Here is a 21,394-nt window from a genome sequence, read left to right on the forward strand (position 1 = left end):
GTGTGCTGTCAGAAGATAGGTCTGGGTGTGTGTAGCAGATCCAGACTAGCAGTGGCTTATACAAGGCAGATGCTTAGTTGTTCCTTCTCATGTAATAATTCAGAGATGACAACCTTGACTGGGACAACAGCTCTACCAACCCTAGGGTGTCATCCATGTGGTCCCAGGTGGCTGCCTTCCACACTCACATTCCAAGGCGTAAGATGAATGAAGAAGAGAGGAAGGACACACCCCTCCCTATAAAGACATATCCTGGATCTTGCACACGTCACTTCCCCTAGGGATCCATTGGCCAGAACTTAGTTATTTGACTTCCCCTAACTGCAAAGGACTCTGGAAAATGTCATTATTCTGCGTATCCATATGTCCCATTAAAAACCAGGGGAGGGTGGCCAGTTAACTCAGTTGGTTAGAGCACAGTGTTACCACACCAAGGTCAACAGTTCAGATCCCCATAGTGGCCAGCTGCCAAAAGAAAAAAGTAGAAAAGGAGAGAAAAGAAAATCAGGGGATCTCTCATTATAGAAGGAGGGGAGAATAGACTGGTGCACAGCCACCATGGCCAAGTAAGGATCCGAGAAGGTGTCCGAGATCTCATTCTGAGCATGAATGGATTCTGCAGCAGTTTGCACCCATGAGCTCTCTTCCCCACTCCTGGTCATCACCAACTCCAGCAGCATCTCCTGAGCACCTGATGGACACAGGGCTGCCAGGGCCAGATCACCTCCCAAACCACCCCCACCTGACCCAGGCTAAGAACACTGTCATCAGCATCCCCACCCTGTGACCCCCCAACCCTCTCCACTCAGCCTAATGACTCCACCAGCTGCCGCCAATTTACAGGAAGGGAAAAAGATCCCTTTATCATTTTGGAATGAGCTAATCCCCATGGTTTGGTTCAAGATACGTAGCATCCCAATCTGTTTTGGCAGTAAGTCCCATCATGAATCCACTCTGGGAAATGTCGTATCCTTCCTCTTCCAACTCTTGCCCTCCTTCCCTCCGCTCTTCAGGCCTCCTTCCCGTTCCAGTCCTATGTGGGAAGCTTCCACGGAGGCTTTCCACTGGGGAGGCCAGTGCTGCCTCCTGGACAGTGGGTCTGGGTGAGGATGGAAGAGGCACCAAGCCCCACAGGTGCTCCAGGGTCCTGAGTGTGGAGAGGTGCTTTCCAGAAGAGCAAGAGGTGGCTCTTCTCTCTCTACAGCTCATGCCTCTGGGAGCTGACAGTGTGCAAGAGGCAGTAGGCAGCGTCCCCCTGCCCTGGAGGTCCAGGGCTCACAGGCGGCTCTGGGCCTTCTCTGGGTGTGGGGGAAGCTGGCCTGAGTCTTAGCTCCCATGCCATCTGGGCAGTGGTGCCCTGGCTCTTGAGGCACCCTGGCCTGCAGGTGGAAGCCCCCAGCTGTTGGCAGGGCAGATGGGGGAGCTGAGGTGGGGCAGCCAGAGCTGTGGCTAAAGGGCGAAGCCAGTTCTCACACTTGGTCCTGGGTGTCCTCTGCGCTTCTGTGTCCCTCTTTCCCTCTTCTTCCTCCGCTCTTCCCTCCCCACCCAGGTCCCCACCCCTCCCTTTCCCTCCCACCTTCAGTGCTTCTCCCCGTCCTCCTCCTCCCAGCTGAGTCAGCGAGGGGCCACTCTCAGGACAGGAAGTGAGTCCCAGCCCAGGCCACCCCTCATACCCTTGTGCCATCCAGGTCCCAGGGATGGAGGGGCTTACACCACCCAGAGAAGCCCCTTCAGACCTTTGGATTCTCTGTGTTATTCTCCATTCTAGCCCCTTGGTCTTCTCTTCCGTAGCTCCCTCATCCCCTCCCTCACCTTCCTTCTCCTTTATTCTGAGGGTCTGCTCCATGGGGAGGGATGCTTATTTCCTTACCTCCTTTGGGGTCACCAAAACCGCCCCCACCGAGGCCCAAGGCTAGGCAACATAGATTCCTTTCAGGGCCTCACCTATTTCTGTTTCCTGTCGGGGGGGGGGTCTCCATGCTCTGAGCCTGGGTGGCTCCCTCCCCTTTCTGAGGTCTCAGTAGGGGTGTCTGTAGGGAGCACACCTCACTTGGAGAGGCCCTAGAAGGCCTCAGGGGCAGCCTTAGGCTCTCTTCGGCACAGGACCAGCCTGTGGACAAGGCTGCAGAAAAGCTCTTGGAGAGTGAGCCCATCCCCCAGCCTGGGAGAGCCTGGCACTGGCAGGAATGGCAGGAAGACTGGAACCAGCTCTGGGAGCAGGGTTACACCAGGATGCCTCAGAAAAAATAATAAAAGGGACTCTTGCAAAGCTCCAGGGAACAGATGTTTTCCATTTGTAGCACAGAGGGGAGGGGGGTGGAGAGAGATGGAGGGAAGAGGAAGAAAACCAGAGACAGACAGGCAAGACAGGAGGCTGAGAGGTGGGCAGGAAGCCGAGGGGAAACCAGGAGGGAGGAAGAGAGAGTAAAGGACCTGAGGGATCAAATGGGCCCTCTCACACTGAAGGTGCAGCACAGCCCTGCTTGCTGGGAGGAGGACCTCGACCATGAGAATCCTAGGAGAATCTGGGGACAGTGAGTGCTCATCCAGCACTGGCCAGGATGGGTGTGGGCATTGCCGGGTCCTGGCAGCCAGAGGATGGAGGCTGTGATGGGCACCATGCCCTGGGGTGCCTGCTGCGGCTGGCTGGGAAGCACCATGTTTGGTAAAGCAACGAGCAGGAGCAGGGGCATCTGCCCAGGGACACTGAGGCTTGGAAGAGAGTGCACTGCAGCCCCCAGACCTGTGGGCCCATCTGCAGGTTGGAGGCCTCGCCCTGGAGGCTGGACCTGCGGGCTGTCTGAAAGGCAGCCAGAACCCTCAGGAAACCTCACTTCTGTGACTCTGTTCTGTGTTCTCTGGTTTCCTGCCTAACCAGTGAGGAAGCCCATCAGAGCAGAAAAACCTACCTATTGTTCAGGGTGTGTTCTCTGGTGTGTGGCCAGTGCAACAAGGCCCAGGGTCTAGGAAGCCCCAGGGTCCCAAGGCAAGAGAGACAGGACGAGAAGTTGTAAACAGCTTAATGAGCTGTGTGAGGACCAGGTGGGCTAGGCCTGGCATGGGGTGAGGTTAGGGGCAAGGAGAGCCTGAGCCCGGGCTCTCAGCCGAGCTGCACTCCTGGCGATGGAGGAAGCAGCCACAGGGCACTGGTACAGGACCAGCCTCCCCACCATCCCCACCTCTCCTTCTGCCCCTACCCTCTCTTGTAACCCTGGGGGATTCTGCTGCGTCTGCCATAGTGGCACCCAGCCCTCCAGATCAGCACAGCCTCCCTATCCTCTCTGCCAGTCCAAATGCCCCTGCAGCCTTCAGGCCCCAGCTCAAGTGCCACCTCCCCCAGGAAGACTTCCCTGACCACACCAGCAGCACTGACCTGACCCCTTCTGAGTGCCCGTGACACTCAGAATTCGCACTTGTCATTCCAGTGCCCTGGGTCTCTCAAGTGGTTTGGTGGCTCAGCTGCCCCCACCCCCACTCTTTCTCTTCCTGGGAGGACCAGGCACACAGTCAGTACTCAGTAGTTGCACAGTGGACACTCTGTTATGAAGGCAGCCTGCTCAGAGCCCCCAGCAGCAGCCGCACTGCAGAGCAGAGGAGAGCTGAGGCTGAGGTGATAAATCCCTGACCACTGGGCTGGCCCCTCCCTGCAAGGCCGGGGTTCGGCCCCCTTCCTGGCCTCACCTGGGCTGTCTGCTTTGGGAATCTCCACTTCAGCCTGTCTCCGGGGACGGGTGCCTGCCTGTCTCTGTCGCCATATCATGAGGAGCTTGGCTTCTCTGTGTTTAATTCTACTTCTCCGAAGTTCTCCACTGCACTAGAAAGACTACCCTTGCTCAAAAAGCCCTCTGTAGCATGTTAGATGAGGCCAGCTGCTTGGATTGCTCAATGAGCTTTAGGCAACATTCATGCTAAGCACCCGAGTGCTGTGTGTTACAGTCAAGGCCTTAGTGAGACCTGCCTCCTGCTGCTTCCTGGAGGAAGAGGGGATGCCTGGGCCCAGTTTTTCCTTCTCTTTCTGCGAGCTTCCATTCAGATGTCTGTTATCTACTCCACCCCAGACATGATCTAAGCTAGTGTAGCCTCAGCTCTCAGCCGTTGCTAGGAAAAGCTCTTGGCAAAACGACACCTCAGACTCTGCTGGCTCCTCTGTGCTCCCCATCTGTGTTGCGATCCTCTGTGACTTCAGCCTGGGCACCAGCCCTGGGAGGGGGCAGCTTTGAAAGGAAGTTTGAGTGGGCTGCGAGGCCAACAAGCAGCGTGTCTAAAAGCACCTGCCATGGGGGTGCGCCTGTGCGGGCGGGGTTGGACTGTGCGGTGACGTGGGCTGGCCCTGGGTTGAAGAAGCTGCCGTATTTCCCACCCATCTGGTGGTGTCAGGGCAGATCCTTTCCCGCCTGCTGGCCAGAAGGGGTGTGTGTCCGCTTTGGAGGGAGCCAAGGAGCTGCTGGGGGAGGGGGGGCGCTGTGGCTTTGCCCTTTCTCACAGAGGGAACAGGGTGAGGTCCTCACTGCCTCAGCCTGGTTTATTAAAGTGGAGTTCATGATAGTACCTGCCTCCCTCCAAGACTAGTCGTGAGGTTTAATGAAAGAAAATATTTCTACTCTGCCATAAAAAAGAATGAAATTCTCCCATTTGCAACAACATGGATGAGCTTGGAGAAACATGTTGAGTGAAATAAGCAAAGCACAGAGGGATAAATACTGTGTGTTCTCACTCATATGTGGGAGCTAAGAGAGAAAGAAGGAAGGAAAGAAAGACCACAGTGGTACATTGGACTTGCAGAGGGAGAGAACATGCCTAGGGATACAAAGTGGAGTAGGGGAAAGGCAGAGGGGGAGGGAGGTTGGGGATAATTGGGTGGGGGACATAGGGTACAATCGCAATTTGTAGTAATGGGCATGCTGCCAGCATGGATCTGGCCACCACATCTTAGGCATGAGTGGTGACAATTTGCTTTGTACTCCATAAATATTCATAACCAATAAAAAAAAAAAAAAAAGAAAATATTTCCTGAAGTTGAGGCTTGGCCCACAGTCAGCTCTCCATAAATGTGGGTTTGGGGTGTAAGCCTTGCTCTGCCCCTTACCAGGCACCCTGGAGCCTCTTTCCCCCCTCATCCTCCCACCCCACCCTTGATAGGATCACATGGTTCTTTAAGCTCTGAGCACACTCCTGCCTAGTCCTGAGTTAGCTCTTCAGCCTGCCCTCGCCGTGGAGACTGAGAGGCCCCGAGGGGAGCCACCTTGTCTGCTTTCATCCCATTATCCCGGACAGGCACTGAACAAATGAAGGGACACTAAAAAGGAAGTCAGGGCCACTTGAGCAAGCTCTCAGCTCCGGGGACACCATTCAGGTCCCCACTGCCAGGCTCTGAACTCAAACAGCCCAGCGTAAACCTGGCTTCGTCACTTACTCTCCCTGTGGCCTTGGTCGAGCGCCTTAACCTCTCTGTGCCCCCGTGTGCTCATCTCTAACATGGGGTGATTACTTGTTCAGCAGGGCTTTTGTGAACATCGACTGAGACGATCTGTGTGGAGCACTTAGCACAGAGCCTGACACAGAAACCATTCCCAGTGCTGTGACTCGGTGGGGCAGTGTCCATCACCTGAGACCCCTTCCCCAACTCTGGGAATGTGGGGAGCGGTCGCTGCCTCTGACTGCCACCACTCACGCCTCCACTGCCCTCTGGCTTTGCAGCTGAGCTGTTCATGGAGCAGTGGCACCTCAAGGAAGCAGCCTTCTGCATCCAGGAGGCAGCAGGCCTCTTCCCCACCTCTCATTCGGTGCTCTACATGCGGGGCCGGCTGGCCGAGGGAAAGGGCAGCTTGGAGGAAGCCAAGCAGCTGTACAAGGAGGCGCTGACCGTGAACCCGGACGGCGTGACCATCATGCACAGCCTGGTGAGTCAGACCCTGGCCTTGGGGCCCTCGTGCCCCCTTGTCCCTCCTGGTCTCCACTTCCTGCCAATACCCTGCTGCTGTCCCCCAGTGCTGTGGGAGGTGGCTTCCTCCTGCCCTGTTGGGAAAGACAGCTCTCTCTTTCTCATAGGTATAGGCTGTTCCCCTTCAGTCAGGGTCTGTGTTGATGAAAAAACCTAAAAGTATTAGTTGATATTCTGTGTGACTTCCCTTTTGCTGGAAGTTTCTGTGAAGTGATCTAGCACCAAAAGACTTTCGCTGTTACTCAGCAGGTCCTTGCCCTGGACGCTAATCCACACTTTATGCAGTTAAAGAAATGCTCCTCTTTCTAGGGGTCCCCAGGCCCTCCCTGATCACTGGGCTGCCTCCATTTCGGAGGAGCTCCATGTCTCCTTGGTGGGATACAGGGGGTGTTCTGGGGTGGCTCCCATGTCAGGCCTGACTCCACACATCAAGAGTGGTCCCTGGGGTGCTTCCTCCTTAGGACATGGGCTCAGAACTTGGGTTCCCAGGGCACAGGGCTCCCCCAACCCATACACACACCATGGGAAGGGTCGGAGGCTGGGAGGCAGGATGCCAGTGCTCTCCTCCTGGCCTTGGCACACTCTGCCTGGGTGATTGTGGGCAAGTCAGCCACCTTCTCTGAACCTTGGTTTCACTTATCCACCCAGTGGGGATTCTCTAGTCCAGCCAACATTTACTGAGTACCTGCTCTGACAGGTGATATAGTAAACCCAATGGATAACCATTTTTTCGCTGCCTGCCCTTAGCTGCTTCCAGAGAGCAGGTATCAGAATAAATGTAACGATCTGAAAGTGTACACGCCTGCATATACATAAGTGATTTTTGAAGGATAATTTAGGAACTCACAGAGAGAAACAGTCTTCCCCTGTTGGGGTTTGTGTTCCCCCTTGGATGTTCCTCTTTGAGAGCATTTTGAGGAGGACAGCCACTAGGGTTTCCCTGACATCTGCCACATGGAGAACACAGGGATCAGGAGAATGACTCCAAATGGCTGAAGGGTTATCATTGCCAAGAGGGATCTGATTTGTCCGTGAGTAGAAGCTACAGGGAGTTGGAGCTCCGCTTAGTGTCAGGGAAAACATTATAACTCATAGAATAGCCCAGGCACATACTCAGTAATCATCCGGGAGGATGTTGCCTGGGGAGTGGAAACATCACTGGGGAGGAGGTGGACCAGGCCATCTTCATGAGGGCCTTTCATACCCGAGAGTCCTTGAACGAACGGGACAGAAGAGAAATTCCCAGCTCAGCTGTTATGCCTGCTGACTGATTTCTTTAAGGATTTCTAAATTAGGTCTGTGTGAATGCTCAGCCTCAATGGAAGAAAGCCCATGCAGCGACATCACACACTGGCCCATGCTCCCTTCCAGTGGCTCCAGGCCACCTTCCAGTCTGCTCAGCAAATGTTTGGTTTTTTGCAAGGCACATCCTCCTTTCTCTCGCAATTCAGACATTAGCTTCTCTGATAAATGCCTCACTGGAGGTCACATCCAGAAACTTGATTAGGGAGGTGGGAGGGAGGATGTAGGCCTGCAGCCAGGCAGAGATGTCTGCCTTCCACTGTGCTCATGGATGAGAGCCTGCAGTCTCAGTCCCTAAATCCCGACAAAATCCAATAACAAGTACAATTTTGAAGTAACACTACCATTTTTCATTTATGCTGATTATTGTTTGTAGCTATTTTCCTGAAATTGAAGCAGTTTCCAAGGGTAGGTTTCCATAGTAACTGAGTAGCTGCCCAGAGTGGCTCCCTGCAGATGTTGCTGAGATGGTCCCTTTTCTCCTCCCAGGTGCCTTGCTGATTTGATGAAATTGGAACTAGTCAGAGCCAGGCCCACCCACTTTTAAAGTTACGGGCAACCAGAGGGGCAGTGGGCTCCTGCGTGGGCAGGCCGTCCCCTTCCCACATGCTCTGTTCCTGCCAGCATCCCACACATAGGCATAAAGAACAGCAAGTTTCACGCCTGGGGAGGATTTTCTAAGCACTCTTTTACTAAAGACCTGGGAACACTCTGGCATGTTGATCTCAAGAGTTCCTCGATCTAAGTGTCTTCCCTGTCCTGGCCTGGAATCTACCCCTACCTCTGGCCTTGATTCATTTGGGTGACTTAGGAAAAGAAATACTTAACTTCTGTGCTCCTGATGTCCCCTTTTGTAAATAGATAATAATCTTCATTGTTCCTAGACCATAGTGTTCTAATCAATTGAGGAGATGCATGTGAAAGTCTAAAAGCCAGCAGGGCGATACCAAGACAGGCAGAGCACAGCACACACATGCCACCACTCTCCATCCCTCACAGTGACACACATGGCTAATCAGTCACAGCACTTCTTCCCACTGAGTACGGATGCGGCACGATGGGAACCACTACCAGTCGGCCTGAGTCAGCTTTACGTGTATGTAAGAGATGCAGGAAATCGTCAGTAGAGAATGAGAGACGCACATCAGTTGTCTCAGCCTTAGTGAGCTCCACAGGGTTGGTGCTCCAGAGAAAGGGAGGTGGATGGGGTATTGGTATTACCCCTGTGGAGTCATTGCCAAGGCAAGCTCCCAGAGAGGACACCCTGGCCTTACTACGCCACTGCAGCTTTATGAGGACATTGGCCTCTGACAGGTATAAGGGGAAGGAGAGCTATTCTTCCCCTGGGAGCACATCCCCCCACAAGCCTGGGCAGGCAGAGCTCTGGCTCTCTGGTGAGCCCTCTGGGTCATGGGTGAGTCCTCCTCCCTGAAGTTGCCCTCCATGGTGGAGGTATTTTTGGTGGCTGTGTAGGTGCCAGGTTTGGCTGTATTATCCTTAGTGTGGGATTGGCAAAGAGGCTGAAGAAAGCCCACTGGGAGTCCAGAGCTTTGCTTTCAGGAGCCAGGCTTCAGGTGTTTCTGAGAATATAAACTTTGGCCCAGGAGCAGGTTCTCTGTTCTCCTGTCCTGCTGCCCTCCATGCCCTGGATGTGATGGGAGATGTTTCTGTGCTTCTGTCTCCACACTGGGCTTAGCTTAGGCTTTCCCACCAAGACCAGGCAGGAAGGAGATGCCTCCTTGCTAGTTCCCTGCTGGGGAAGAGTCTTCCTACTGTGCCCACAGCAGTATCCAGAGGAGAGCTCTGGTCCTGCAGGCTGTCGCCCACACTGGGCTCAAGGATGGCCAGCGACCTCTGGGAGACTGGCAAGTGTGGAAAGAAAAAGGCGCATTCCCTACAGAAGGAAGTCAAATCACAGGCGTGGGTCCTGATAGTCTATTCCAGCTCAGTCCAGCTTCCCTCTAGGTAGTCAGAACCCCCACTCAGCGGGGGTATTCAGAACTTCACTTAGGATGAATTTCATTGAGAAGGGGAAGCCTGAACCTCACCTGCCTGCCCCTGAGGAAGCATGAGAAGGGAGAAGGGCAGAAGGGTCCTGCCCAAGATTAGCAGAGGAATCGGCCTGCCGTCTGCAGAGAGGGCTCTGAGGGCTTGGCCAGCAAGGACCCAGGCAACCTGCTCTTATCTCTCTGGGCCTGTCTGCCCTGCCACCTCCCAGGGTACCCTCTGCACCAGCCACCTCCGAGGGAAGAAAGGATGCCTAGAGAACCCAAGGAACCCACACAGTGACTGATGGACTGGTCAGATCACTGACAGCCCTCCCAGCCAGGGGTTCCTTTGAGGCCAATCTGACCTTCATGTTGGGAGGGTCACTGGTAGTTCATGAGGCTGAGGTTAGAGTGCCCCATGGGATGGTTGGCTTGACTCGGTTTCCCAGTTTAGGGGAGGGAAAACTCTACCCTTTTGAATTCTTGGATAGCACCACTGTAAAAAAAAAAGACACATTAACAAGAGAAAAACACCCCCATGATCTTAGGAAGGTGGGCGGAGAGTAGGAACCAAAGACAAAAACAAACAGAAGTTTATTAAAATGTACCCAAGTACTTCAAAAAGTTCATGCAAAGATTTGTATTATCTTTTAATTCTATTTTCCATGAACTTTTTGAAGTCCCCTTGTGTACCTCATGTACACACGGGAGATACTCAGGAAAATGAGTAAATCTCAAAGGGGTGGCCTAGACCTCTGGCTTATGTGTGTCCCTATGGTACAATTGCAGAGAAGTGCGAGACAAAGGAAAAGGACCTTGAGTCTCTAAGGGCGACAAATTGTGGGAAGGCAAATGGGAAACTAATGGTAGACAAAGGCTAGTTAGTAAAGTTATGTAGATTTCTCTGGTCTCCAGGCTGAAAAGTTGTCTTCTGTGATCAACCTTTGTCCTTCCTGCTAGAGAGGGGAGGAGGGACACCCTTGTAAATTTATGTTCTGCTTTTAGGTAAATAGGGGAGGACAGAGTTTTTCTTGCATGTACTTCTTTTCAGTTGCCTTCAACTCAAAATAACCCAAAATAATTTTGGGGTGGCGTCTTCTGCTACCCTTCAGCTGCCCCTGTGGAAGGCCCTAGCCCAGGCCATGGACTGAACCCCACCCCCTGGCCTCAGCGTGGCTAAGGGCAGTGTGGTGCTTTGGTGCAGCCTGTCTGCACTGCATGAGACAGCTGGGGACCCTCCGCCATGGGTGGGCAGGTGAGGCATTTGTGGGTGCACTCTGCCCCTCCTGTGCCAGGGACAGACTCTGGAGGGAGGAGTTTTCTGGCTGTCCCCTGCTCTTCACCGATTCCTCCCCTTGTCCTGCCTTCTTCCCCATGAGGAGTTCCGGGCTGTCCCAGCACCTATTCTCCTCGTGTCCAAGCATCTGCGGGGAGACTGCTTTGCAGAGCTTTGGCTCTTGTGACGTCATTCCTGGGGTCGCAATTGCTGAAGCAGTCCTGGCCATGTGACCCAGCCTCTTCTCTCTCCAGATGCCCACTCCCCTCACTGGTCCCCTCCCCAGTCCTGGAGGGCAGGACCAGACACAAGGGGTGACAAACCTAAGGCAGACAACCAGCCCTGCTACCCTCAAGTTATGGGGGGATGCTTGGAGGTGACGTCCCTCACTGGGTCAGTTTTTTCTTCTATCAAGTGGAGATAATAATTGAGGCCCTCGAGACCTCAAGGGGTAGTTTTAGGGCTCAGATGAGCTCACAGCTGTAAAAAGCTAAGTCAACATTGGGCATTTTGTCACCATTCACATGGAAAACTTGTTCACTTCTGGCCTGAGCCTGAGCCCCACCTTTGGCCAGGCCGATTTTGGTGAGAACACATTTATGTCCAACCAAATTGCCCAAATTACCTTGTGCTGCCAGGGTGGCCCATGTTGCCAGCAAGTGCTGAGAAGGTAGGGAAGAGGTGTGGGGCAGGGACAGGGATGTCAGAACTGCCTTTGGGATTGCTTTCAGGACTGGTTGGCTGGAATGGTTTTAAGACCCCAGGATCAGAGCTGGCTCTGGAGGAGGTGCCTGGAGGCTGGAGCCTGGCCTTCAAGTTCAACCAAGCTGGACTTGAGTCCCACTTTGCCTTTACTCGCTGTTTAGTCTTGGCCAAGTTCCTTACCTTCGCAGAACCTCAGTGTTCTCGTCTGTAAAGTGGGGATCACTATGCCCAGCTCCTAGGGCTCTTGTTAGAATCAGGTTAAACAATGCTATAAGTTAATGGTCCGGTAGTTGGGGTTGTTTTGCTTTGAAGTGTGGCTCGTAGGCCACGTTCAGATGTTCTTGGTTTGCAGAGGGACACAGAAGCCTTCGCCAAGCCACAGACACATCACGGCAAAGCCGCTCAGGCCTCCCTGAGCTCAGCAGGGGACTCTGGCCGAGGGGCAGGTGTGCAGGACACAGGTCCCAGCTGTCTTGTGGCTGGGACAAGAGGGCACACAGTGCAAGGCCCAGGCTGACTGTAGCTAAGAGTGAGGGCAGCTGCTTTGTAGGGACGAGGGAGCTTTGAGATCTTGTCTTGTAGCCTGTGGCATGGTGGCAGGCTCTGGGGGGGGGGCCTGCTGGGCCCTTGTTCCGGCCTGTGGTCATACCAGGCTGGGTCAACATCTGTTTCCTGACTTTGAGGAAAGGCGTCCTGGACAGTGGAGAAGTGAAACTCGGAGCCCGGCGTTTCATAGGTTCCCTGATGCTGGACGGGCTGGCAGTGCAGAGAGCAGCAGGGGCTCCGGTTCCTGTGGCCGTCAGCCTCTGCTTCTTGTGCCTCTTGTCTCAGCGTCCAGGATGCTCCACCTGCACAAGGCCACTCCGTCCCCATTCACTTCCTGAGCTGTGGCATGTGGCTTAGAGGGATCCAGGCAGCCCGAGGAGATGGAAGGACCCTGAAGTCTCGCACTTTGGGGTGTGTGTGTGTGTGTGTGTGTGTGTGTGTGTGTGTGTGTGTGTGTGTGTGTGTGTGTGTGTGTGTCAGAGAGAGTGTCAGTGGAGTCTGCCCATGAGTTCAATGGAAAGTCTCAGCCCTGAAGGACCCTGAAGTCTCGGGGGTGTGTGTGTGTGTGTGTGTGTGTGTGTGTGTGTGTGTGTCAGAGAGAGTGTCAGTGGAGTCTGCCCATGAGTTCAATGGAAAGTCTCAGCCCTGAAGGACCCTGAAGTCTCGGTGTGTGTGTGTGTGTGTGTGTGTGTGTGTGTGTGTGTGTGTGTGTGTGTGTGTGTGTGTGTGTGTGTCAGAGAGAGTGTCAGTGGAGTCTGCCCATGAGTTCAATGGAAAGTCTCAGCCCTGAAGGACCCTGAAGTCTCGGGGTGTGTGTGTGTGTGTGTGTGTGTGTGTGTGTGTGTGTGTGTGTGTGTGTGTGTGTGTGTGTGTGTGTGTGTGTCAGAGAGAGTGTCAGTGGAGTCTGCCCATGAGTTCAATGGAAAGTCTCAGCCCTGAAGGACCCTGAAGTCTCGGGGTGTGTGTGTGTGTGTGTGTGTGTGTGTGTGTGTGTGTGTGTGTGTGTGTGTGTGTGTGTGTGTCAGAGAGAGTGTCAGTGGAGTCTGCCCATGAGTTCAATGGAAAGTCTCAGCCCTGAAGGACCCTGAAGTCTCGGGTGTGTGTGTGTGTGTGTGTGTGTGTGTCAGAGAGAGTGTCAGTGGAGTCTGCCCATGAGTTCAATGGAAAGTCTCAGCCCTGAAGGACCCTGAAGTCTCGGGTGTGTGTGTGTGTGTGTGTGTGTGTGTGTGTGTGTGTGTGTGTGTGTGTGTGTGTGTGTGTGTGTGTGTGTGTGTCAGAGAGAGTGTCAGTGGAGTCTGCCCATGAGTTCAATGGAAAGTCTCAGCCCTGAAGGACCCTGAAGTCTCGGGTGTGTGTGTGTGTGTGTGTGTGTGTGTGTGTGTGTGTGTGTGTGTGTGTGTGTGTGTGTGTGTGTGTGTGTGTGTGTGTGTTATGTGTGTGTGTGTGTGTTATGTGTGTGTGTGTGTGTGTGTCAGAGAGAGTGTCAGTGGAGTCTGCCCATGAGTTCAATGGAAAGTCTCAGCCCTGAAGGACCCTGAAGTCTCGGGGTCTCGGGGTGTGTGTGTGTGTGTGTGTGTGTGTGTGTGTGTGTGTGTGTGTGTGTGTGTGTGTGTGTGTGTGTGTGTGTGTGTGTCAGAGAGAGTGTCAGTGGAGTCTGCCCATGAGTTCAATGGAAAAAGTCTCAGCCCTGAAGGACCCTGAAGTCTCGGGGTGTGTGTGTGTGTGTGTGTGTGTGTGTGTGTCAGAGAGAGTGTCAGTGGAGTCTGCCCATGAGTTCAATGGAAAAAGTCTCAGCCCTGAAGGACCCTGAAGTCTCGGGTGTGTGTGTGTGTGTGTGTGTGTGTGTGTGTGTGTGTGTGTGTGTGTGTGTGTGTGTGTGTGTGTGTGTGTGTGTGTGTGTGTGTGTGTGTGTGTGTGTGTGTGTGTGTGTGTGTCAGAGAGAGTGTCAGTGGAGTCTGCCCATGAGTTCAATGGAAAAAGTCTCAGCCCTGAAGGACCCTGAAGTCTCGGGGGTGTGTGTGTGTGTGTGTGTGTGTGTGTGACAGAGAGAGTGTCAGTGGAGTCTGCCCATGAGTTCAATGGAAAGTCTCAGCCCTTTGACCTCCAGTGAGATGGTTTTATTGCATTCCGTCTTCTCCATCTCTGGCCAACACTGTCTGAGGCTGCATTTCCTGATGCGAAAGCGGAAGGGACGGGGTAGAGGGTTCACTGGGTAGAGGCTCACTGTGGGGGGAGGTGCAAGGGTGTGTCCCCAGCAGCATGGCCTCCTTGGTGTACAGAGGCGCCCCTGCCCCACCTCCTCCTCTCCGGGCTGGCACAGCACCCAGCACACACCCTGGGCCCTGGTCCTGGCTCAGGACTTTTGGAAAACCTTAGACTGGTGTGTGGGCTCCTGAAGTCCATCACCAACTCTGATGAGGAAGTGGAGGGGAGGCTTTTTGTGATCAGATCCTCAGATCAGATTAGAATGATAGTTGATTGCTATTGGCTTAATTTAGCTCCAGAATCAATTTCATCAAAAAAGGTGACAGACTCACTGTATCTAGAAGGTGCAACACGGTACAGCCCTTCCCCACTTGTTCCGTAGGCTCCCCCACCCCCGCCCCGAACAGGCCATCACCGCCCCCTTAGCTCTGCCTCCTGCTCAGAGCGGGGAGCTTCTGCCACTGAGATCCCTTCTCACTCCCCAACACAGGCTACCTGTGGTAGCCGAGTCCAGAAGCCTAGCTGAGCCTCCTGACTTGGCCCTGATGGCTGGGCCCAGCTCAAGGGTGGGCAGAGGCCCCCAGCCAACCCGGATGATCCTGAAACCAGCCCAGACCAGGGAGGAGAAAAGGCCCAGCACCCTGCCTAGAGGTGGGGCTGTCAAAGGAGTCCACTTCCTGATGGATCCACAGGCTCTGAGTCCCCCAAGATGTGACCTGCCCCCTGGTCAAGCCAGTGCCTGAGCCTCAGCCTGGCCCCTGCCCCTCTGAAAACAAGCAACCCCCTCCCCAAGGGGCAGGCATGAGTTCAGCCACATAAGGAGCAGGAGACCGACTCCTAGGCTGGGCACTTTCTCAGCAGGGGCCTCTTCCTTTGAGAGCCCAGGGGAGCCCTGGGGCGAGCATGTCAGCCAGGTATTGGTTGGGTGTAGAAGGACTTATGCCCCTCCCCCCAATAAGGAAGTAGGACCAGCCTGTGGCCTTGGTGCTGCCCTGGCTCCGGGAGGGTGGTGGTGATGTGAGGGGTAGGTTCTCAGCCTGGAGAGACACCTCGTTCCCAGTCAGGTTGGACAGGTTGAGGCCGACACACCTGAGAGGATGGGGAACGCCAGGGATGCGGGATGCCGAGAGTGCCTGGAGCTCTGGCTGCAATATGGGCCTCCCTGGAAGGGTGTGTCCCTGCTCCTGGGTGGCTGAGGGGAGGAAGCCCTTCCTGTAGAGCAAGCTCCTCCCTGTAGCCCCAGTGTCCCCAAACAGGGGGCCCCAGGGACCAGAAAGCTCCAGCAGCCTCCAGCTGATTCCTGGCTTCCCAGCTGGAAAGGCTATTACAGAATCCCAGGAATGTGCCTTGAGCTCAGAAAGAAAATTCCCAAAATAACTTCTATAAATATTTGAGGACAGGGGTGGGGAGGGAACGCTCCGCCTGGCCCGCAGCTGGCCTAGCCTTAGGCTGCTTCCCAGGGCAGCCTCCCCCAAAGAAGAAAAAAGTACACCCCCCAGACCATCCTGCTGAATTAATTGGTGAGAGAGTGCAGTGGCAGTGCTGAAAAATGAACTCAAGACCCTCTTTCCCCTTCATCCCATCCCAGGCTATAGCCCCAACCCCACCTGTGTCTCTGCAGAGAACCTGCTCCTGACAGGGATCCCCCGTCAGAGTCTCCATACAGACTGAGACCAGACCCCAGCAGGGCCCTGGGCCCCTCCGGCCGCCCGCCTCTGTGGCCCCAAGAGGCAGGACTGGCTAAGCTCTTTGGGGTGGCCTCCCAGGCTGGCAAGTGCAGGCTAATAAGAACACAAATGCCTCTGGTGTCCCTGGTCTGCGTCCAGGACCCTCCGACTGAGCTCAGGACTCTCCTATTGAGCTGCTGTCCTGTGGAGAACAGCAAAGCAGGCAGAGACAGGGGCCCTGTCCCTCTCAGCCTGGGCAGGGGCAGGATGGGGACTGCACACAAGAGCTCTCTGTAACACGCACGACCTCAGTGTGGTTGTGTGGGCAGGAGGGACTGTGTCCTCAGGGAAGGCCCCCTGGAACAGAGGGTCCTGGGTGTAGCCGGATGCCCCCTTCTCCCTGAGATCCAGGAAGGGACGTAAGAAGGAGCAGGTGGAAGTGGGAATTTCTGGGCACTTCCCCATAGCCCTGCCCCTCCCTGAAACCATGTAGATGGCTACAAGCAGCCAAGGCACCCCTTGTAGGTGCTTGGTCATCACACATAACTTGAACATGGCTTTCTAGTCCCTGCGGGTGGGCAGCACAGCTGTGGCATCTCCCAGGACATGGTCAGAAGCTGGGAGTCTCTCAGTAGATCTGTTTTCCTTTCAACATGGGGCACCCCCTCACTAGGGTGAGGGATGGGGAGGACCCAGCGGGGACATTAGGGAGGAATTGAGATACTGGATCTGTTTCCACCATCTCCCTGCAGACCTGTTCTGTGGGTGGGCGGGGGTGCCAGAGGGGTGGCGGAGGACGTGGGTGCAGCGCCGGGCTGGGGGCAGAGCAGGTGAGACCTCGCATCTTCCTGTGGCCGGGCCCCGCCCAGTTGTCAGGCAGCAAACAGCCCCGAGTTGCTACCAAACATGAACTCGCCTGGTGTCAGGGGCAGGTGGCAGCAGATCCTGTTACAGGCCCTGGGCCTCTGGGCCCCAGCCTGACCCCGGCCCGGTGTCTCCTTTCAGGCTCTAAGGTCAGCACCCCAGGGTGGGGGGACGTGAGCCAACCCCACCCCAGCCCCCAGTCTTTCCCCGCCGAGAGCCGTGCCTTCTCCCAGCCTCTAGAGAAATGGACTGTGCCACCCCTCCCGCCCTGAAGGACCCTCTGCTCATCTCGGGACGCTGCCCCTTGCTGTCTGCCCACCACGCGGGCCCACCTGTGCGTTTTCAAATCTATCACTGCAGAATCCTCATGGCAGCCCATGAGGAATTGTTCCACTCCCCAGTTAACAGATGAGGAAACCACAGCTCAGAAAGTCAGCCACTTGCTTATGGTCACAGCACTTGTCGGTGGCCGAGCTGGCATTCCAGCCCTGCCAGGGATCCAGCCACCCGGGGCTTTCTCCTCACACAGACATGCAGAGGAGCTGACTGCGAACCTTCCAAACTGGGGTAGAGAGAGAGAGAGAGAGAGAGAGAGAGAGAGACTGAGAGACTGAGAGACTTCAGCCTGCAGACACCACTAGCCCCTTCCCAAACACCCACACACTTGAGATCAGGAGTTTTCAAACTCGTTTTTAGTGGTGGAGCCCTTTTTTCAAACAAAATCCCAGGTGGCAGCTCAATATAGAAGACTTGGTGTGCAGAGGCCGCTCCGGCCCCCCCCTGCGGGAGGCCCTGCAGGCCTTCCCCGCCTGTCCTCTGCTGCTCCCACATGGGCAGCACTCGCAGGGCTCAAACCTTCCATTTTTGGTGCTTGATTTTGGTGTCTGGCGGCCCGTCGTCGGCTCGCCTCCCTTCCCTCCTCCCTGTGGGCCCTGTTCCACGGTGAGCTGCTCTGGGTCCGGCCCTCATCCGTGTGGGTAGAACAGCCTGGCCTGGAGCCCTGCTGGCCAGACTGGACACTGCCCTTGGTCCTGGGCCGCCCTGAGTCAGCACCGCTCCCATCTGGCCAGAGCCAGCTCCACCCTGCCCGCAGCACCCCTGGCCTCATCTGTGCTGGTGCCTCGGGTGTGGCCATGCCCAGGGTTGATGGTGGCACTGTGGTTACAGCCCCCTCGCCCTCCCCCGGCCCTGGCCACAGGACCTCCGACCCCTCTGGCTGGAGAGGGAGAGGTCTTCCTAGGGCTTCCTGAGCACCGTCTTTCACTCTTGCCTAATTGGTTGTGTTCCAAGCTCTCAGCGGACTTTATGAAATCAGGCATGTGCATCTTCCCCAGTGCGTCTCCATAGCAACGGAGGGCCGAACTCTGGGGAGCTCGGTGAGGAGGAAAATGTTCCAGCTAAAAATGTACATGGCCATCAGCGGGCAGGCACTGGGGAGGGGGTTCCAGGCACATAGAAGGCAGCTCCCACCCCCACCCCGGCCTCCGCCTGTCCCGGGTTCTGAACAGGAGAAGAAGGGTCCATGTCTTCGAGGGCTAGAACAACAATGTTCCTGGACCCAAGGCCATAAGGGTACGCTGCCCCCTTCCCAGTGCAGGTGGAAGAGGATATTGAAGGGACAAGGGGCCAGTTTCACTTCCCAGTCCCTTTTTGTGACATTTCCTGTCACTTCCTCTATCTCTCTGGCAACAGAGTTGTTTGAACAGCAAGCTTCCCAGCCACCCCTGACCCAGACCCCTACAGCCTTTCACCTCTGAGCAGTCCAGCCTCTTGTCCCCAGGCCAGGCTGGGTGCTTACATCCAGGACAAAGACTTCCCCAGGAAGGTTGGCTGTTTGATGTAAGCTAAAGAGCTGCCCTCTCTCAGCCACAAGCTTGAGTTTCTCCTCTTCGGTTGCAGCGACGAAGGCCTGTAATGTATACTCCTCAGTCTCACAGCGTCCCTGGGGCAAAGGGCAGCTCCATGCTATGGAAAGCAGGGACTGAGAAGAATAGTCCCACTTATTGGGAGCTCACTCGTGCCATGTGCTGTTCTCAGTGTTTTACATACACTGACCCGTTCCTACCACCCTAGTGGTAGATACTGTGATTTTACCATGTACAGATGATGAGACTGAGGGCCAGAGAGTTGTGGCTTGCCCAGGAATCCCCAGGTGCAGAAATTCAAAGCTGGTTCTGCTGACTTGGAAGCCTGTCCCTTGGGCCAGGAGGAACTGAGTTCCTGCAGTGGGAGATCCAGGAGGCTGGGGAGGAGGCAGGGCTTGGTTGGGGACAGGTAGGGTTAGCAAGGGTAAAGGGCATGGGGGCCTCTCTGGCTGGTGGCCAGTGAGCAAGCTGCACCAGGATGCCCTCACTAACCCTGCCTTGTGCTTGGTCTCCAGGGGCTGATGCTGAGTCGGCTGGGCCACAAAAGCCTGGCCCAGAAAGTGCTCCGGGACGCCGTGGAGAGGCAGAGCACCTGCCACGAGGCGTGGCAGGGCCTGGGCGAGGTGCTGCAGGCTCAGGGCCAGCCTGCAGCTGCCGTGGACTGCTTCCTCACTGCCCTGGAGCTGGAGGCCAGCAGCCCCGTGCTGCCTTTCTCCATCATCCCCAGAGAGCTCTGACACAGCCACTACTGCAGCAGCAGGGAGGGGGACTGCCCCGGGGGCGGCAGGAGCAGGCAGCAGCGGGAGCGGGTCGGGGAGGGACAGTGGCGCTCAAGTGCGGGGCCTCAGGGAAATACATCTCTTGTGAACACTTCTGTGGGCTGCAGCCCTCTCCTCTCTTGGCTGGGCCGAGAGGGTTTTCCCAGATACCTGCCTTGGTGCCTTGGGAGATAGTTTGGCTTGAACTCTAAGTGACTTTGCAGAGTTTTAGTGACCGGACTTGCTCCCTGAGAGCTGGAGCAGGGGGGCGTCACAGCTGAACTTCACCCCCATCCTTGCTTCTGCCTTGAGGACTGGGAGCCCCACTCCCCAGTCTCAGGACAGGACAGGCTTCCAGATCACTTTGAGGTCTTGCCCATGGCAGTCACCGTTTACAGAAGCTGCTGGCAAATGAGGAGAAGGGGTCTCTGGGTTCCTCTCCCAGGCTGTTAGTAGATGATGCCTGGTGTTGCCTCTCTTTGACCAATGAGGCCAGTTGGGCTCTATCATGCTCTTTCTCTCTGCTCCCAAGTGCCTTGTTGGCCTCTGGTGTCTGGCCTGGAGCACTGAGCACCGGCCCTAACTCACTACCCATTTCTACCCACCCCCACCTCCCTAGAAACATGCCCCAGCCCAAGCCGCTTCTGTAGGCCTAGGCCACTGACCCCTAGGATGGGCCTCAGGACACAAAGTATGGCAGCTGGACCCAAGCCCTTTCTAGTACCCTGAATCTGTACCTCATTCCTTCAAGCCTTACCCCACTTTTTACCCTAGGGTTACTAATGTCGGGGCAGTTCCTAGGACTGTCCCTAGTATATCTCACCACCCACAGTCCATTTTTCACCTCGGGCTTTGAGTGGCCCAAGTCCCACCCTCGCCATCTGGGTCCCTCTGCCTGGGACCCCATAGGTGCTGTAGTTTGAGACCCAGCCCCTCCTTTCTGTGGTTGAGAAGGCCTCTGTGTCTGTGACAGACCCCGTCTGCGGGGACCCAGGGGCTCCCCCGGCCCTGCATCGTGATGCTCTTAAAACCCTTCCCCAAGAAGTCAGTCCCCTGGAGCCTGGCAGGGAATTCCTTGTTATCTGCACTTTGGGTTTTTGTTTTAAAGCTCCGTCAGGTACAGCTCTCATTTTAAGAAGTGTGGAAAGGGTGGGCAGGGGCTGCCCTGGTTCATCATGGCCCTGTCTTCCTTGTAGGGGGAGGGCTGTTGGAGACCCCTCTCCACACCACACTGGCTCAGCACAGCACGTCCTGAGGGGCTTCCCAAGAGAGCCAGTGCCTGCTGGCCCTTCCCATACAGGCTGGGGCCACCACGGAGGACGCCAGGTCCTTTGTCTCTTGGTTGAAGGATCTCTCTTTGTGTATGTGTGTATATAAATATATATATATGATAGAGATCTATTTTTTCTGGTATTCTGTTAGAAAAAAAAATAAAAAGCAAATGCTATTGATTTACCTTGGGGTGCCCAAAGATGTTGGTGTTTAATTCTTTTTCTTCTTTCTTTTTGAATTGAGACATAATTGTTTACACATATTTATAGGGTACAGAGTTGACTGTCAGTATTTGTGTACAGTATGTGATGATCAAATCAATGTTAATAGCATGTTCACCATTACAAATTGTAATTATTCTTTGTGTCCCTTACCCAGTTACTCCCTAACCCCCATCCCCCTCTCCACATCCACTTCTTGGTGATAGGAAGGGCACCGGATACATTTTGACTTTAAGTGCTCCCTTGCTGGAAGTCACAGAGGGCTGGGCCAAGTTGCTGACAGCGACTGCGCAGATTGAATAAAGAGACCCTTGACGGGGAAGCAGGCTGTCTGAAGCAGTATGTTCATTCATCCAATACCCAACCTTGGAACCAGCCATGAGCTGGGCCCTGGAGAAGAGGGGTGTTGCAGGAGGAGAGGCCAGAGAAGTCATCAGGGCCAAGGCCTGGGCCACACAGCTTGGGAGGGGTTGTGGAGGAGGCCTGGGAGAGGGGCCCTCTGAGAAGGTTTGGATTTGGGCTGGTGTTGCCAGGTGAGAGTGGATGAACCGTCAGGGTTTGGAGAGAGTGCTGAGGATAGGCCGAAGCCTGGCAGTGGGTAGGAGGAGGTCCAGGCAGGCCTGAGCCCCCTGCTGCTTCCGGGGCACAGGTGGTAGTAGCTGAACAGGAGACTGTCCCTCGGGCATTGCTGATGGAGCACTTGCAGCATGCGGGAGAGGAGTAGGGGGAGGACCCCAGCCATGTCCTGATGGGCCCCTTCTGCTGAGAAGTCCACACCAGTACT

At 55.2% G+C, this 21,394-nt stretch overlaps 1 protein-coding gene across 2 annotated transcripts in view; it reads left to right on the forward strand.

Moving 5' to 3' along the window:
• TTC7A (tetratricopeptide repeat domain 7A) overlaps positions 1-19,096 on the forward strand; it is a 120,957-nt gene extending 101,861 nt beyond the window's left edge. For both annotated transcript variants that reach the window (XM_063077878.1, XM_063077879.1), the window contains 2 exons: positions 5,698-5,900; positions 18,875-19,096. In XM_063077878.1, the coding sequence (XP_062933948.1) occupies positions 5,698-5,900; positions 18,875-19,096 (425 nt within the window). The remainder of the gene's footprint in view (positions 1-5,697; positions 5,901-18,874) is intronic.
• Positions 19,097-21,394: the final 2,298 nt, after the last annotated feature.

This window comes from Cynocephalus volans, chromosome 14 (genome assembly GCF_027409185.1).
Source record: "Cynocephalus volans isolate mCynVol1 chromosome 14, mCynVol1.pri, whole genome shotgun sequence".
In the NCBI taxonomy this organism is placed as follows: domain Eukaryota; kingdom Metazoa; phylum Chordata; class Mammalia; order Dermoptera; family Cynocephalidae; genus Cynocephalus; species Cynocephalus volans.